The sequence below is a fragment of the Ciona robusta genome, chromosome 4 (assembly GCF_009617815.1).
Source record: "Ciona robusta chromosome 4, ASM961781v2".
In the NCBI taxonomy this organism is placed as follows: domain Eukaryota; kingdom Metazoa; phylum Chordata; class Ascidiacea; order Phlebobranchia; family Cionidae; genus Ciona; species Ciona robusta.
In genome coordinates this window covers 1,541,565-1,557,174 of record NC_143238.1, presented here as the reverse complement: position 1 = coordinate 1,557,174, position 15,610 = coordinate 1,541,565, and the positions used below count along the sequence as shown (strand labels likewise).

The following is a 15,610-nucleotide window of genomic DNA, read 5'->3' as shown; positions in this document are numbered from 1 at the left end:
GTTCTTTGTTTACTGCCAAATATGCCGAGTAATTAGAATTAAAAGGTGTCATATCCTACCTTTTCATACTGTGAAATAATTCGAAATTCATATTTTTTTAGTTTTGTATTCATTTCAATAGATGCTACTCATAGTATTGCGGTTCCTGGGAGTTTTGATTTTGTCAATATTTTTGTTGATAAGGTCATGCAGTGAAGAACATGCATTTCTTAACTCGGCCACCATTAACCGCATACTGACGAACTGTTTCTCGTCTTCTTCTTCGACGAAGCGTTTGTAATCTTGTACACCAGGCCTTTTACAAAGCTGACTAATTACTTTTGCTCGCGACAGAAAATAACCAGCTATTTGTTCCTGGTTTGACGCTAACTCTTGTTCCACCGTCTTAAGTTCTCCCAAGGTTTCCTCCTGGACCTGGTAGGTTTTATGCAATGCATTTATATGTAGTTTTTTAAATAACAGATCTTACACATTAAGAATCCTAACTATGGTAGGGTAAGATGGGGCTTTTGTGCATCCTTTTAATAGTAAACAGAGTATTTACGGAATCGTATAACCGTTATCGCCCTACGACTCTAAAATAGCGTGGTTAATTGTTTGAAACACGGTCTGGGAATATTGAATTTAGGTGCTAACGGTGTCTCATCTTACCCCACATTAGGCTACTATATGCTTGAATAATGTTTACCGTATAGATACTCTGGTTCGCATGATACCCTTTGCGTATACCCTAATAACGAGACCTGGTATTTGAAATCTATTAAGAAAACGTCTATACTTGTATGATAATTGACCATGGTAAAAATAAACTGCAAATTGGTTTGATGCAATTACCTCAACGCCAAAATTATTTCCATCCTCGATTTTTGGTATTAGCAATATGACCCACATTCTCAATGTACCCACAGCCTCAAGGAGAGTAATAATTTCGGGTTTTAAACGGTCAACTAATCGTGTTATATACTCATTTGTAGCAAAAACTCGTTCCGGTTTGCTTGAAGAGTTGGTTTCCCCAGATTCCAACGTGTTTTCTTTGCTCTGGTCCAAATCTTTTAAGGATTCGATGGTTGAAGATTTGACCTCAAAGATATTGACTAGATTGAAATCGTTTTCTTGAAGCAAGCTGTCGTACTCTGTTATTTTTCTCGGGAGAAAATCCTTTACAAGAGTTTCAGCCTCATTACATATCCGTCGTTTAAACTCGTCGTTGTTGTCCATTTTTTTAAGAATTTCAAAAATGGTGAAATTTTACCCGGCGTGTAAAAAATCTCATGCGTTATAAATAAACATTTTGACGTCATAGGAAGGATTGTTTTGTCGGACATTCCGCAACTTTTTTACAACTTCATAAAAGTATGATGAAACGTGGTAAACATGTTCGTATTCTTTTAGTATTTATCCACTCCCCAATAGAGATACGTAAACCATGGTTTACATGGTCACGCATGTTTGGCGCAGCGCAACGAGCAGCACATGTAAGAACGTTGTGACCTTCGTTTGAGTGAAACGTGATAGCGAGCATACGGTAGAAAAAGTGCTTTGAATAAGCTATTGAGGCCCGCTTAGTATAGGAAGTCGCTATTATCAATTATGAACACAGTGAAGCAGCGTAGTATTAGCTATAAGGCTCTTCCGCGGTGATTTTACAAATTACTGGATATGAATTGCGATTAACGTGTGCGCGTGAAATGCAGACATTGTCAACATAGCACATCAGTTGGTCATTGAATAAAGATGTCGGCCGTAGAAGTTTCACAGCTGTTACTTTTATACTTTTCACTTCTGCTTGTCTATACGTTGAGTGACGTTTATATGAAACCGCATTGAAAGTGATAAAGGAAAAGTGGTACAGTTAGTATTTCTGTAAAAAAGCTAATAATTTTGCAAGGATCAATATCACGACATGGATTTGAACATTTTTTACATTTTGAATTTGTCATAATATTCATGATATCTTCATTTTCTAAGGGTTTATGATGCATGTGTCTGTTGTGTAGGCAGTCTGCTGTATATATTGATACTCACAACCGTTTGAAAGTGTTTTGGATATTTGCAACATACTGGGCATCAAATTGTTGAAAGATGCCAAATAAATGGCAGGAATCAAGAGTTATAATAACTGCAACTGGCATACCCCTTGCACTGTTGCTTTGCTGGTGGGTGTATAGACGTTCACTGAAGGGTCGGCTAGAACAAGAGAAACAAACTAAAAAACTGAACGGTATATCTGAAAAAGTGAAAGTTCCGCTCCCTGAAAATGAAGATGAGGTTTGCATGGAGCAGCCGAGTCTTCTGGATGCGATTCCGGATGTTGTTACTAGCGATGAAGACGTTGCAGGACTGATTGATCAAAAGAAAACTTCAGAGACAAATTCTATAAACAATAATAATGATCAGGGTGAAGTGGTTTTGGAACATGACCTACATGATCAGGATGGGTATCAACATTGTGTGGAAGATTCAAAGAACGAGTCGGAAAATTTAAATTTATTGACAAAGAATAAGAATGTGGAATTAACCGCTGATGATCGATTAAGTTTGCATGAAACAGAATCAAAAAGTATAAATGAATCGGAGGAACCTGTAAGTGAGGAAGTGATGGTTGTTCAGGAAAGTAGTTTAGAAGCTGCATGCGTGTCTTGTGATGCAACTGGTGATACAACACAAGAATTAACAATATGTAAGGAAGTTGTTGCCCCTGGGAATATACAAGAATTGATTAATGATTCGAACACACAATTAATTGAGAATATTCAAGATTCTATGTTGACTTCTGATGATTCTGTTGTGGATGTAAAACATGATACAATAAATTCAAAAGACTCAGTTTGCCCTGAAACTACCACCTCAAGCCTTGATTCTATACCACCAACATCAGAAGAAAGTTTAGAATTAGAAAATGAGCTTCACAACGATTTTGTGGAAAATATTCCAAATACGGTGAATAATGTTGTGGAAGTGGTCAGTGATGAAAAGGAAGAGGATGTTGATTCTGTGTCCTACAACTCCTTAACGAGCAGCATTACTGATGACTCAAATGATGAAGAGTCGGTGACTTTATTGGATGCGGTGGATTCTTCAGAGGAAAACAGCGATGAGGAGAAAAACCTCCCATCTGAGGTCCATTCTAACCCCATGTCACTAGGTGAAACGAGTAGTGAAGTTACATCGGTCGAAAGTTGTAGTCGTGTGGATACTGATAAAGATTCTTTGGAAGAAGGACCTATTTATCAAAAGAAAACGCGGAACAATTCTGAAAACTCTGGCACAAACAATAGCAACAACAACAATAACAACACCGTTGGAGATTTGAAAGTGTTAGAAAGTCGAAAAGGTTTAATGAATGGAAACGATTGTAAATCTTGTCATGAGAATGCTGGAGATTCTAAAAATGAAGGGAAAACTAATGGATGGAAAGATGATGAAGAGGTACATGTTACTATGTTGCTTCATTTCAATTTATTCTTTATTATAAAATTAGTATGGCAAAACTTATATACACGAGAGAATATTTCTAAATGAGATTTTAAAAAAGTAAAGAAATACAGTTTAAGCCAAATTTTAATTAACCAACTTTTTAAAGGCTGTGATTCAAGCTTTTTCACAGAAAAATCCCAAACGCTAAAATAAATTAATAGTTGGTGACTTAATTTCTTAAAAAGGTTGCGACTCACTTTCTTTTTTCAAAATACGGATCAAAAGACTTTGCAATGTACCGATGTTATTCCAAATAAACGCCGGTGGCTGGAAAGCACTGAACAAACTTAATAACCAAATATAAAGTCCTAACCACTTTTTTACAGGATGAGAATGAACATAAAAAAGATGACGGTAAGAGAAAGATAAAGAACAAACAGAAGTTTGTTCGACCAAGTTCACTTTCAGATGCAGAAGAGAGGTCTTCAAATGATCCTGACAGAAAATTTGAAATTTTTGTTGAATTTCCTTCTGTAAGCAGGCTATTATGATTATTCATTAAACATAGGCCTGTATATGTTGTAATTATATAGTAGGGCGGGGAAGATGGGATACCTTTAGCACATAATGTCCAAATATCCTGATCGTGTTTTAAACAATTAATAACGGTCTGTGGGAGTTGGGAGGGTATAGTTTTTAGAATTCCTTGAAAATTCCTTGTTTCTTACCAAATCGGGCGAGAAAATAGAATAAAAAGGTGTCCCATCTTAGCCCACCCTACTGTAACTGTTTAATGTTTTAAATTTTAAATAAATCCTGGGTATGTTTTAATTAACCTACATGTTTTTGTTTTTTTTTAGTTATTGTTACAGAAAACTTTCATGATGTATATAATTTACTTATAATTTGAAACTAGGTTCATGAGTTCCTCAAAACCTTAGATATATAATATAATATATATAATTTTTATTTGCAAAATAAGCCGAAATTCAAAAAAGTTTAATTTACATGTTTTAATAACACTTTAACAGCCTATTAGATGAGTATGAAAGTACAATTTAATATGAAGCAAATTTACCAACCACGTCAATTTACCAGGAAAGAGTTGGTTTATTGATCGGAAAACAAGGACGAAACATCAACCAGTTGAAACAAGATTCTGGTGCCGAAGTTTTTGTTCACGAAGCTCCGTTTCGTGAAGATATTCAAGTTCTTCAAATTTGTGGTAAGTACCACAGTTGAACCATAAATGTTGTAACACTAATTTTTATATCTCACTGGCTTTACACATTGCTTTAAGGCTTAAGCCATTCTATCTTGTTATTTAATCAATAAATTTGAATTCTCTATAATAAATTGTTAAATATTAACAAGATTTGGCAACTTTAAAACATCTACTTTTTACATTTACAAAATGATTAATTTGTAATTTAATTTAAACTTTAAAGATTGCAACTAAGTTAGTTTTACAGCAGTTGTTACTTTTTTCTTAAAATCATCCACTACCAGTCTCTGCCACTTCCCATACACATAACTCCTATCTATATTAGTATATATCTATGGCTATATAATGTATAAATATGTATATTTAATATGTTGAATATAAACTTCAAGGCATCCAAAGTGAGGTAGAAAGTTGTGTCAGTCGAATAAAACGACGTTTCAATGATTTATCGCTTGCCTCCTTCGACGACCCATCGAGTCTGTCCCTTTCACCTCGTATGTCGACTCCAACACACCACGCCTCACCAAACTACCATTCACCAACCTACAATATCTCACAGGTTAGATTAATCTTTATTGTATTTTGTATCTGTAAACTAAAACGTCACTTCAAATTCCCTTTAAGTTAGTCGTCGCAGATGCCAGCGCGTTCTTTAAATTCCTGGTTATTTGCAATTTACTTTCCTTGGTTTTGTTGTGTTTCGTCTGGCCATGCGCTCGTCTTTTTAGTTCATTTTAGTGTTAGCTGTGTAGTGGTAGGTTCTTATACCTTGGTTGATAGTCGTTTTAAGTTCTTATCAAACCGTTTTATTTTCTCTTTAAATAAGCTTCATAGCGTGCCAATTGTGTGGCTTCAGTATTTAAAAAACCTGCTGCAACTAATATTCCATTGGTGTGTGGGATTTTCGTGCTGCTGTGGTGTCATAATTTATGTTCGCATTGCGGCTGCTTCCCAGAGTGCATGTACAAGAATAAATGTTTTAGCTTGTTGTTTTAAATTAAGGCTTTGGTTTGATGTGCTTGTCAGTTACAGTATCATGGCATATGCGCTGAGACTATGGTCACCGGTTACAATAAGCAAGTGTTATAAGAAGCAATACAAATAAATCTATGAAAATGTATTAGAGCAGAATATATTCTGTTGCCTCTGAAATTTGAAAATATGATGTGGTTTTTGGTTTTTATACCAGAAGAGTACTAAAAGATTAGGATACTTAGCAAAATTCGTGTAATACTCTGGTTAGATAAGTTGTATTTTTTAGCACAACTATTCAAGGAGCAAGCCTGTTGCTTGAAATACTATGTTATACTGTATTGTTTCAAGTACAAGCTCTTTATCTCTATTACGATGCATTATTTTATGAATATGACTATTATTTGCAGTGCAATACATATTAAATCATAAAATGCTCTTAAACAATTTTTCTTTCTTCACCTTAAAGTTAAGATGAAAATGTTAGAAACCACTGGGTTAGACCATACAATTTACAGTACATCAGAGAATACTGAAACAGATGTAAAACAATCGTGTTTTTTTAACCAGTTTACTGTAACAAATAACTGTTGCTATAACTCCTACATTGCTACAGCTCTGCTTGCCGGAAGGAGCAACAATTGATGTGGTTGTATCAGCCATCGCAGACGTGGATTGTATATTCGTTCAACAGCCCAACCACCCTTCATTCCACTCCTTCCCTAATTTAGAGCGAGCTATGGCAGTTTGCTACCAAGAAGGAACAAGCCCTGGTCTCCCTAATCCTGCACAAGGTGCTGAAATATTTAGCAATACTTAAGAATTATTTTTGTATTTAATTTTCACTTTTTATAATTTTTCAGTGAGAATAATATCGCTGTTCCCAAACTGGGGCGGTACCAAATCAGCAGTTCCCAAATTGGGGTCCATACAGTAGTTTTAGAGGGTCCGCCATGTACAGCAATGATTGTGATTCGATAATAAATCTGTTCCATTGGTGTGGTTTTTGCATGCTTTGTATAGCATTCTTTGAAGTTTATAGGGCTGCAAAGTATCAAAATAATTGCAAAGGGTTCAACAGGCAAATTTTTTAGAAAAGTTTGGAAACAAAACTGCTGTAGATGGTTTAACTTATGTTTGTATTAAAACTAACATAGGTATAAAGAGAGAGAGACTTCACTATATTTGTTTACACTTTTTAATGATTTTCAGTTGGTTTGATTTGTGTGGCGCAGCAAATGGGCACGTGGTACCGTGCACAGATCGTACACTGTTTTGAAGATATTGAAGAACTCTCTATCCGGTTAATGGATTATGGTGGTTATACCACTGTTCCTGCTGCTGCTGCTAAACAGATACGGTAAAAAATCAAACTTTACAAAACTTATCATAGAAAACACTTTACCAAAAAAAATGTTTTAAAGTATGAGCTAAAAACCTAATTAGTCAGAAAACAGTTGTTGTTTAGCAAATTTAATATAACTATTCTGGACTTGACCCTAATGAAGCCGGCCCTGGATAGCAATAGTATTATTAAATCAATGGTTGCCTGGCATAGTGGCATGCAATATAAAATTGCCAAAAGACGATATAAGCCATGCGCTCACGAATATCATATATTGCCTATGCGTGACATGCTAGCAGAAACAGTTTTTTTATTGCTACAGTAGGATTTTTAAATGGATTTCCGTAAAGAATTGTCAAGGAAAAGTTTTTTCATTGCTACAGTATGATTTTTAAATGGATTTCAGTAAAGGATTGTCATTTTTATATAAATAGATGATCAAGTGCTTTATTTTAGAGCTGACTTTCTGTCGTTACCATTTCAAGCCCTGGAATGTTACCTTGATAATATTTCATCCCCCACAGGTATTTTAAATATTGTATGCAACTTGGATTTAATTTATTTCACTTTTCCTTTAATAAAAGAACATTGACATTAAATAAGTAATTTTGGTTGAGTCGGTTTATTTAGTTATTAAATATTAACATGCTATGCATAATTTATTTTAGATTTTGCATATGAACTGATTTAATTTCGTTTTTCATAAAAGTTGCAATTTTAAATATATTACATTTTATCTATAGTTGCACAGTAGTGTTGTTATTTTACACAAAGTAAAAAAAATATTCTTGTCATGTTATACACATGTTTATACAAGAGATATGTCAATCTCTAAGCTCTATTGAAACGTTAACAAGCTTATTTAAACATGAAACAGATTAGTAACAAGCTTAAGTTTTTCATTTTTTAAGAAGTGTGCTTCTGGTTGAATTATTAATAAAGACTTTATTGTATACGATTAAAAGCCTAATTGTTGCTGCATGCCAGATAAAAACATAGGTTTTCGATAAAATCTTATCATTTTAATTTTTAAGTCGGGCATATAATATTTTTCAAGAACTCATCCTTTAATATAAAATGAAAGACATTTTTTTTGGTTAATTTTAAAGCTTTCCTGCATGGCAGATGAAACCTTAAATTCAATTTTTATGCCAGAATATGGATAAATTTTAGTAATATGTCGGAAAGTAGTATATTTTGTGCCAGAATATGAATAAATTTTATTGTTTTTTTAAACAGTACTAAGAAGTATATTTAATGCCAGATTATCGATAAATTTTATTTTTATGTCTGAAAGTACGTATACAAATTTAATCTTATTTAACAGATGACAATTCATTTTGCTCGGATTCTGTCAATCGATTGCAAGAATTACTCGCGCATGGAAGATTTCAAGTTCGGGTCACAGGTTACCGTAGTAATGGAATTCCACGTATTCACCTTTTCCGACTTCATAATCACAAGGTGAGGGAATTGTTTATATAGCTGGAAAAATACTTCTAAATATTGTGTTACAAAAAAAAATACTTATGCAATAAAAATAAAATAAAGTTTCTCTATTAAAAATATAATCTTCCAAATTTAGGATGTAAAAATGTATTATAAATATGGTCTTTTAAAAATTATGTTTCTTAAATTCCTATAATGAAGTTATTTTTTCCTAAAAAATTTTAACACATAATATTTGAGTAAATAAGTGATGTATATTGGTTTTGTCCCCTGTATAATTTTCAGTTTTGGACGCAGTTTATGATCGACAGTAGTGTTCAATATTTAAATTTAAACACAGTTGTTTGACATATTATTGTATATTTAGTATTTACATGTGCTAATTGTGCAATGCCATGCAGTGTAAATTCTGTGTGATCATACTAATCAAATTTACAGTCTGTATATTGTGATATATAATTATTTTGAGCCAATTCTTTGATATTACACAGTGTAACAGTTTAAACTACGTACACAATATGATGTGTTAACATTTAGACACATATTATCCAGGTTACGCTTATCAACCAAGAAATGGCCACAAAAGGTTTAGCAACGTGGGTAGAACCTGCACCTTTTCAATCAAACTAAATTAACCGCAAAATCAGACAAAATATACGATTCCAGCCCAAATTAGTAAAGAATTGCGCGTCGCATAGCAGAAAGCTTTCCCTTAATTTAGTTTGCACACCATGCTTGCCTGGTTCATGCCACAAATAGTTCACTATTGTTCCAAATCATAAAGTGAAATGGTTCTTTTTGCTGTGAGAATGTATCCTTAACATCAGAGCTGTAATTTAATGAATATGACTGCGTGTACTGTGTATTACAGTCGGTTCATGAAAATCAAAATTTTTCACTGTTGCTTTACCATGCGATTAGGTCCCATCCAGCCTGTTCAGTAGTTTACTGTGAGAAACATCTGTGCATGCAACAACTACCTTGTTTCACTGTATCCATATTTAAGCCACCCCACGTAGTTCTATTTCAACTGCTGTGAAAACTATGAAAAAAATCCCATTGTGCTAAGCATGCTATAATCCTATCTCTTCAAAAAGGTCACTAAAAAGTTGGTATTGTCAAGCGCTTGTATTTGATTTTTGCACGCTCACTTTGCATTTAGCAGCCATATAAATTAAAAAATCTTAACACTATATTTTTCGACAAATTAGCACACATTTGCTACTTCCTATATTTACTAGCCAAAAATTTAAATAATGTTGATGTGAAATGTATAAATTAAATTCTGGTTAACAAACGCACGGAATTTAATTTCCTTCAAATCTATTTTTCTGTCTTAGTTTTCATTCTCTGTTTCAAAAACAATGATTATGTTTCGTTTTCGTGCCATTTCGAAATTCCATGTTTAGTTAGCTTACCGGTTATTTTTGTTTGTTATCCTTAACCTTCCTGTTTTTAGGCGTGCCAAGCAATTGGTATATTTCTGATTTTAGATGCTTTCATTATTAGTTTTTCATTTGCAAGCCAGTAGTTGCATCTCCTTACAAAAGTATTCTTAACCAATGTAAAGTAGAATATTATAACCTGAAAATTCGGCAACTATACGCTATGGCTATGCAATCAACAGTTCAAGTTTCAGGCATTCAAACAAACCTTGTATTTTGGAACGCTTTCTAATTCTGCAAAACCTACAACAAAATTAGTTCTTGCTTCTCACTAGCTGTTGTATACTGTGAATATTTGCATCTACAATTCAGTAACCCCACAATCTCCAGTCTTTGCTGCTATTCATGACCTGTGCTATTTAATTGCTGTTTTTTTTTATTTGTACTATAGGTTTGTGTTTTTCATTTGTGTGCGAGTGTTAACCAATAAATATCTGGAAAAACAATGGTTTACTATGCGGTTGGTCCTAATGTAGTAATACCAGATTCATAAAGCTCAGTGTTTTTCCGTGTGCTTCTATGTAAATTTTATGTTTTTGTTAAATGTTAATTGTATAGATTAAGATTGTTTTCGGCACCGACTTTGATGTCGCTGATCTAATTTAAGGGTGCAGTCCTGTTTTTGCCTCTCACTCCTTGAGCGCCTTATTAGCATTATCACTTCCCGCTATACGCAAAGGTATAGTAATCGTACTGTACTGTTGCTCAAGTGTATGACTGTATAAGTACGAAAGGTTTATACCAGATTTATATTTTTTTACCAATGTACATACCCTACCATAGAGTGAATATCAGACAAAAAACGTCTTCATGCCATAACACACATTTGCAGGACATGTTGAAACCCACGTACAATTAGGAATATTTAAACCGGTAACATTTGTTGGTGATTCCTGAACAGTTGTCGTGAACAAAAACAAAGATTATCAATTATAAACAAATAATATACAAGCGCGTGTGTGATAAACTGGTGAACGCAACGATCCAAAACACGTAATTATAAATTCTGCGCGTGTGGACTGGTTTTCGTAGACCCTAAATCAATTTCTTCCGGCTTTCTGCCTAAGCGATATAGCTCCAAATCTATTACGACACCGATAAACCAGTGTATAGTTGTTGGGTTGTGTAATTAGTGAAAATGTTCCGCAACTCATGCTGGTTGCATTGTCTAAAACAAATACGTTCACTTACACAGAAAATGGATTTTACAGAGAGTTGAAAACAACAGTTTGAATGGAATCTGCTGGTAGTTCTGTGCGCACGTAAAACTTGTCATAAATAACATTGATTGTCTGGTTTTGTTGAGAGGTGTTTAAAAGAACGATCGTTACGATTGATTTTTCATCATCAATAAACGCAACGTGTTTCAAACTGCTTTCTTCGTTCTCCTCATGAAGAGATATTCGGACCGAATCTTCACGCAAGAATTTGCTAAAGGCAAAATTGGGCATATTGTTTACAGGTCAATAATGGACCATATATATAGGCCATTGAGGCAGGATTAGGCTTGGAGGTAATGTACAAGTACACAATAGTATGGAGGTGGGGAAGATGGGACACCTTTTCATTCTATTTTCACGTCCCATTTGGTACTAATCAAAGAACATTCAAAGAATTATAAAACTGTAATCTCGCGACTCCTCATAGACCGTTGTTACTTGTGTAAAACACGTGATCACGATATTTAGATATTATGTGCTAAAGGTGTCCCATCTTTCCCCATCCCACTTCAGCTTTACTAAATGTCATAAAAATAAGTTTTTGTATAGGTGAAATTGTTCCCATCAGAAATATGCGTGTTTTACCGATGCAATGCTGCCATAAATATTTGTTGTTGCGATGCTGTCATATATAATAAAGTTGTTGCGATTTTGTTTAAAAAACAGAAGAATATAATTTGTTATTATTATAATACGTTTTCTAGGGGCGCGTTGTAACATTTTATGAATAAATTATCCATATACTTGTTAAAATCTCTTACCTGAAATGGCCGAGGTGATAAAATATCGGCTGTTTATAAAACTCGTCACTTTCAGCGTTAACGATAATAGCAGCGTCAACAAAATTTTTGACCCAGTTCGGTCCTCCTTCCATATCTAGTGCTAAGTTCCAATCGACCCATCCGGCAACCCAGTGGTTTAAATCCTATAAATTACGTTACATTCTTGTCTGCAAGCATTTTGTATTTTTGACAATGACTTTCATATGTATATATTTATATGTATAGTAAGGTGGGGGGAGAGACAACTTATCATTTTATTTTCTTGTCACACTTGGTAGTAAACAAAGAAATTCATAGAATTAAAAACCGTATCCTCACAACTCCAATATACCGTTATTATTGTTTAAAACACAATCAGTACATTTGGATATCATGTGCTAAAGGTGTCCCATCTACCTCCACCCTACTATAAGTTAGTTGGAACTGATATTCGCCATATGTGTTCTTGGACTGGAACAAGACACTTAACGGCAATTGCTCCGACCCAATAATTACTAACGGGTTGTCTATCAGCCATACATTAAAAAATGAAAAGAAGTCCCTCAAAATATAATGAGGAACACAGTTACATATATCACTCGTAAGTCGGTACGTTTTATTCATTCAGTCATACCTGTATAATATCCATGCTGTAGCGTTGTCCTCTTGTCCAACTGCCTAAAATAACTTTATCGGGTTGGAATGGCATTGCTCCAGAACAAGCTTCAGTGCCTAAGATAAAGTAATCTGGGAATGCTTTGTGTGTATCGCTTATTCTTGATATTGGCAGAATCCAATCCATGTACCTGAAAAAATATGAAAATCAAAATGACCGACCTCTAAAAAGTTGAAATTGTACCAGTGTACGCCTATTCCAGATACGTATTGCGATGCCGATGTGTCATTTAAAACAACTTCGGCCCATCTTGGAAATACCAGGCGTTGGTCGTCCCCAATAATTACTTTGACGTCGCCGTGGCCTCGAGAATGAAGGGTTGGACCCTATACATAAAAACAAAGAGAGTTAATTATATAAAGCAACGAAACTTTTTTGCACATTTTATTAAACAACTTGCGTATAGTAAGGTGGTGTAAGATGGGAAATATTTTATTCTCTTTTCTCGTTGATTGGTTGATATTAAACACAGAATATATTAGAGGCGTATATATACCTAATAGCTCTCAAATAGCGTTGTTTGTTGTTCAAAACACGTTAAAAAAACTGCAATTTAAGTGCTATAACAGTATTTCATATCTTATACCCCACAATTATGTAATAACGAAAATAACTTACCAAATCAGTTTTAATAAAGTCCCTCTGGTGCTCAGCTGTCCACCCCATACATTGAAAACTAAAGTTTCTTGCTAGGCCGTCTATCGGTTCGTTCTGAGCTGTGACCGCCCAAATATCCACTCCATTTGCTTTGTATTCTTCGAGAAATCTGATACACAAACACGCATATTATAGGCTACAGGTATATATGCCTTTCCTGTTTCATGTAAATGATGTACCAAACAAACTCACATTTATATAGTACGGTGGAGGATGATGGGACACCTTCAGCACGCAATATCCAAATATCTTGATCGTGTTTTAAACAATTAACAACGGTATAATATGGGAATCTTGAGGATACGGTTTTATGATCTTTTGAATATTCTTTGTTTATACAATCAAATGGGACGAGAAACTAGAATGAAAAGACGTCCCATTTTCTCCCACACTAATATAACTATACCCAATAGCTAATAACACCGTTAATTTTACTGTAAAAAACGGTTGCAACGTCCAAAATTCAGATTCAAACCAATCTTGTTCCGAGCAGCATTCGTAACGAAAACACCAAACGCAAATTTTCTACATTCCTAGCATTAGCATTTCATCTTTCGAAATAAGAAATAAATTAAAAAGTCCCAACTAATTTGCGCTTTTTGAAGTGTTTATATATCCATTACAAAAATCGCAAACGTTAAATAAAACAGTTATTAACCTGGCAAAATACAAAGCCCATGCTTTATGATATTTGTTCCCGGCTCTTCCAATAAGACTTCCTTTTCCGATAAGCGCTTTATTTGTCTTCATCCAAGCAGGGGCGCTCCATGGGCTACCGAATAGACGAAAACTTGTTCTGTTGCTCATTTCCACAGCCTTTTTAATGTAAGGAATCTATAGATGGAATAAACCGAGTAATGGGATTCCAGGTTTAATTCCTAATGTTATTCTGGATTCTTCACCTTGTATTGAAAATCTTCACTTGCCAAGCTAAAGTTTTTCATTTCGAAGTCGTTTGGTTGGTCAGCATAAGTATATAAATGTGTAGAAAAGTCGACGCTAGCCATTGGTATTCGGCCCATATTAAAGCCTATACCTATACACAAAGTCACAAAAAATTCAAAACAAAACGGTGAATATGACGCTTGCGTTTTAGAGGCAAAACAAACCTTGATCTGAAAAGTACGAACGCAGAAAATAGTTCTGTGCTTCACTAGAAAGACTGGCTATGTTAATTCCAGCAGCGTCAGTAAAAGCTCCACCGAAACCAATTAGTTTCTGGAATCGGTCTGTGGTGTTGACTATGAGGTTCCTGCCTGTATTTGAATATTATGTGTATAGATCGGTAGTTATGTTTAAAGTGGTATTATCGAGTTTTACTCAACTTAATAATATAGTAAAAACCTACATGTGTTATTATATTAAGTGCTCTGAGATACAATACAAAACAAAGACATGTATAATCGGGTCGGGGAAGATGGGACACCTTTTAATTTTATTTCTCGCCCTATTTGGTAGTAAACAAATAACTTATAAAAAAAGAATTATAAAAACGTATTCTCACACTTCCATATAGACCATTGTAAATTGTATAAAACACGATTGGGATATTCGAACATGATGTGCTAAAGGTGTACCTTACCCCACAGTACTATATATAGACCTATTCAGGATCAAATAAACGTTTTACCGGATGACGGTGTTCCGCTTTGAAAGTTCAAGGTTTGTTTTGCAAATCTCAGACCACTTTTAGAAGACGTATATGTTATGGCTTGTCCGCTTGGTATTACAGGAACCTCAGAAATTGTGTCGCAGTAAGTAGAGTTACACACGCACACAACCGAATCCGAGTTGTACATTCGAGATGCGCATGGCAGGTCGCCCGCTTTTTCTGCACAAAATACCTTTGTCAGCGAATTACGTTGGTTTGGAATAGGACATAAACTTAACATCAGCAAATTACACAATGCAAACTTGGCTGCAGCTACTGGTCTAAAATTTATAATCAACTAACGGCTTACCTTGTTCTTGGTCAATATGTGATTCCGGAAGAGCATCTTTTGGTAAAAACACAACAAGCAACGAGCATAACAAAGTTGTCCCTGCTACTCCACATATTAAAATTATAATTGGAAATCCTTTTTGGCTAGTAATTGTCATCTTTGCTTCTATGCTACTAGTTCCAAAAATGCACCACGCGACAATGAATGCACCACGCGACGTGCATTATTAGTGGACCCATCAGGTGATTGTATTTGTATTGGTTAATAATTAGTAAATGTTAGAAAGTAATTCCAAAAGGGGTATGACTTTAAAACATAATTCACATGCTTTATATTTCTTTCAATGTAAAAGTATTTAATATCATAATTTCTTTTTAATTTTAAATGTTTTATTGGGGATCAAAAAAAGCGTTTTATTTTAAATCCACGGCGTATTTCAAGCGGTTAAGCGTTAAATTAAATTACCCACAATGCCATTTTTTTGATGTAATTTCCGTTTC

General features: G+C 34.5%; 3 protein-coding genes across 3 annotated transcripts; 1 reads left to right on the top strand and 2 right to left on the bottom strand.

Moving 5' to 3' along the window:
• Window positions 1–13: 13 nt before the first annotated feature.
• Window positions 14–1,218, bottom strand: LOC149736409 (proteasome activator complex subunit 3-like). Its single transcript, XM_089876903.1, has 2 exons — window positions 835–1,218; window positions 14–414 (listed from the first exon to the last, which is right to left on the bottom strand). Exons 1-2 carry the CDS (start codon window positions 1,216–1,218, stop codon window positions 115–117), a joined length of 684 nt encoding a protein of 227 aa, XP_089733029.1. The 3' UTR covers window positions 14–114.
• Window positions 1,219–1,945: 727 nt separating this feature from the next.
• Window positions 1,946–10,299, top strand: LOC149736408 (uncharacterized). The gene is made up of 9 exons (XM_089876887.1): window positions 1,946–3,429; window positions 3,804–3,950; window positions 4,516–4,642; window positions 5,032–5,201; window positions 6,231–6,408; window positions 6,827–6,974; window positions 7,416–7,483; window positions 8,287–8,423; window positions 8,961–10,299. The coding sequence occupies exons 1-9, from the start codon at window positions 2,083–2,085 to the stop codon at window positions 9,036–9,038; spliced, it is 2,400 nt and encodes a 799-aa protein (XP_089733013.1). The 5' UTR covers window positions 1,946–2,082; the 3' UTR covers window positions 9,039–10,299.
• Window positions 10,300–10,963: 664 nt separating this feature from the next.
• On the bottom strand, window positions 10,964–15,503 carry LOC149736407 (lysosomal acid glucosylceramidase-like). The gene is made up of 10 exons (XM_089876888.1): window positions 15,129–15,503; window positions 14,798–14,998; window positions 14,277–14,423; window positions 14,070–14,203; window positions 13,826–14,001; window positions 13,129–13,276; window positions 12,694–12,836; window positions 12,469–12,640; window positions 11,835–11,998; window positions 10,964–11,284 (listed from the first exon to the last, which is right to left on the bottom strand). Exons 1-10 carry the CDS (start codon window positions 15,265–15,267, stop codon window positions 11,059–11,061), a joined length of 1,650 nt encoding a protein of 549 aa, XP_089733014.1. The 5' UTR covers window positions 15,268–15,503; the 3' UTR covers window positions 10,964–11,058.
• Window positions 15,504–15,610: the final 107 nt, after the last annotated feature.

What these genes read in the sequence shown, in the direction of transcription:
- LOC149736409 (XM_089876903.1), bottom strand. Translation starts at nt 1,218, where the DNA reads ATGGACAACAACGACGAGTTTAAACGACGGATATGTAATGAGGCTGAA. An exon ending in GAAATAATTTTGGCGTTGAG is followed by an intron (nt 415 to 834) that starts GTAATTGCATCA and finishes AAAACCTACCAG; the next exon opens with GTCCAGGAGGAAACCTTGGG.
- LOC149736408 (XM_089876887.1), top strand. Translation starts at nt 2,083, where the DNA reads ATGCCAAATAAATGGCAGGAATCAAGAGTTATAATAACTGCAACTGGC. An exon ending in CAACCTACAATATCTCACAG is followed by an intron (nt 5,202 to 6,230) that starts GTTAGATTAATC and finishes ACATTGCTACAG; the next exon opens with CTCTGCTTGCCGGAAGGAGC. An exon ending in TCCGACTTCATAATCACAAG is followed by an intron (nt 8,424 to 8,960) that starts GTGAGGGAATTG and finishes CATATTATCCAG; the next exon opens with GTTACGCTTATCAACCAAGA.
- LOC149736407 (XM_089876888.1), bottom strand. Translation starts at nt 15,267, where the DNA reads ATGACAATTACTAGCCAAAAAGGATTTCCAATTATAATTTTAATATGT. An exon ending in TGGGCTTTGTATTTTGCCAG is followed by an intron (nt 13,277 to 13,825) that starts GTTAATAACTGT and finishes TTTGTGTATCAG; the next exon opens with ATTTCTCGAAGAATACAAAG. An exon ending in ACAGCATGGATATTATACAG is followed by an intron (nt 11,999 to 12,468) that starts GTATGACTGAAT and finishes CGTAATTTATAG; the next exon opens with GATTTAAACCACTGGGTTGC.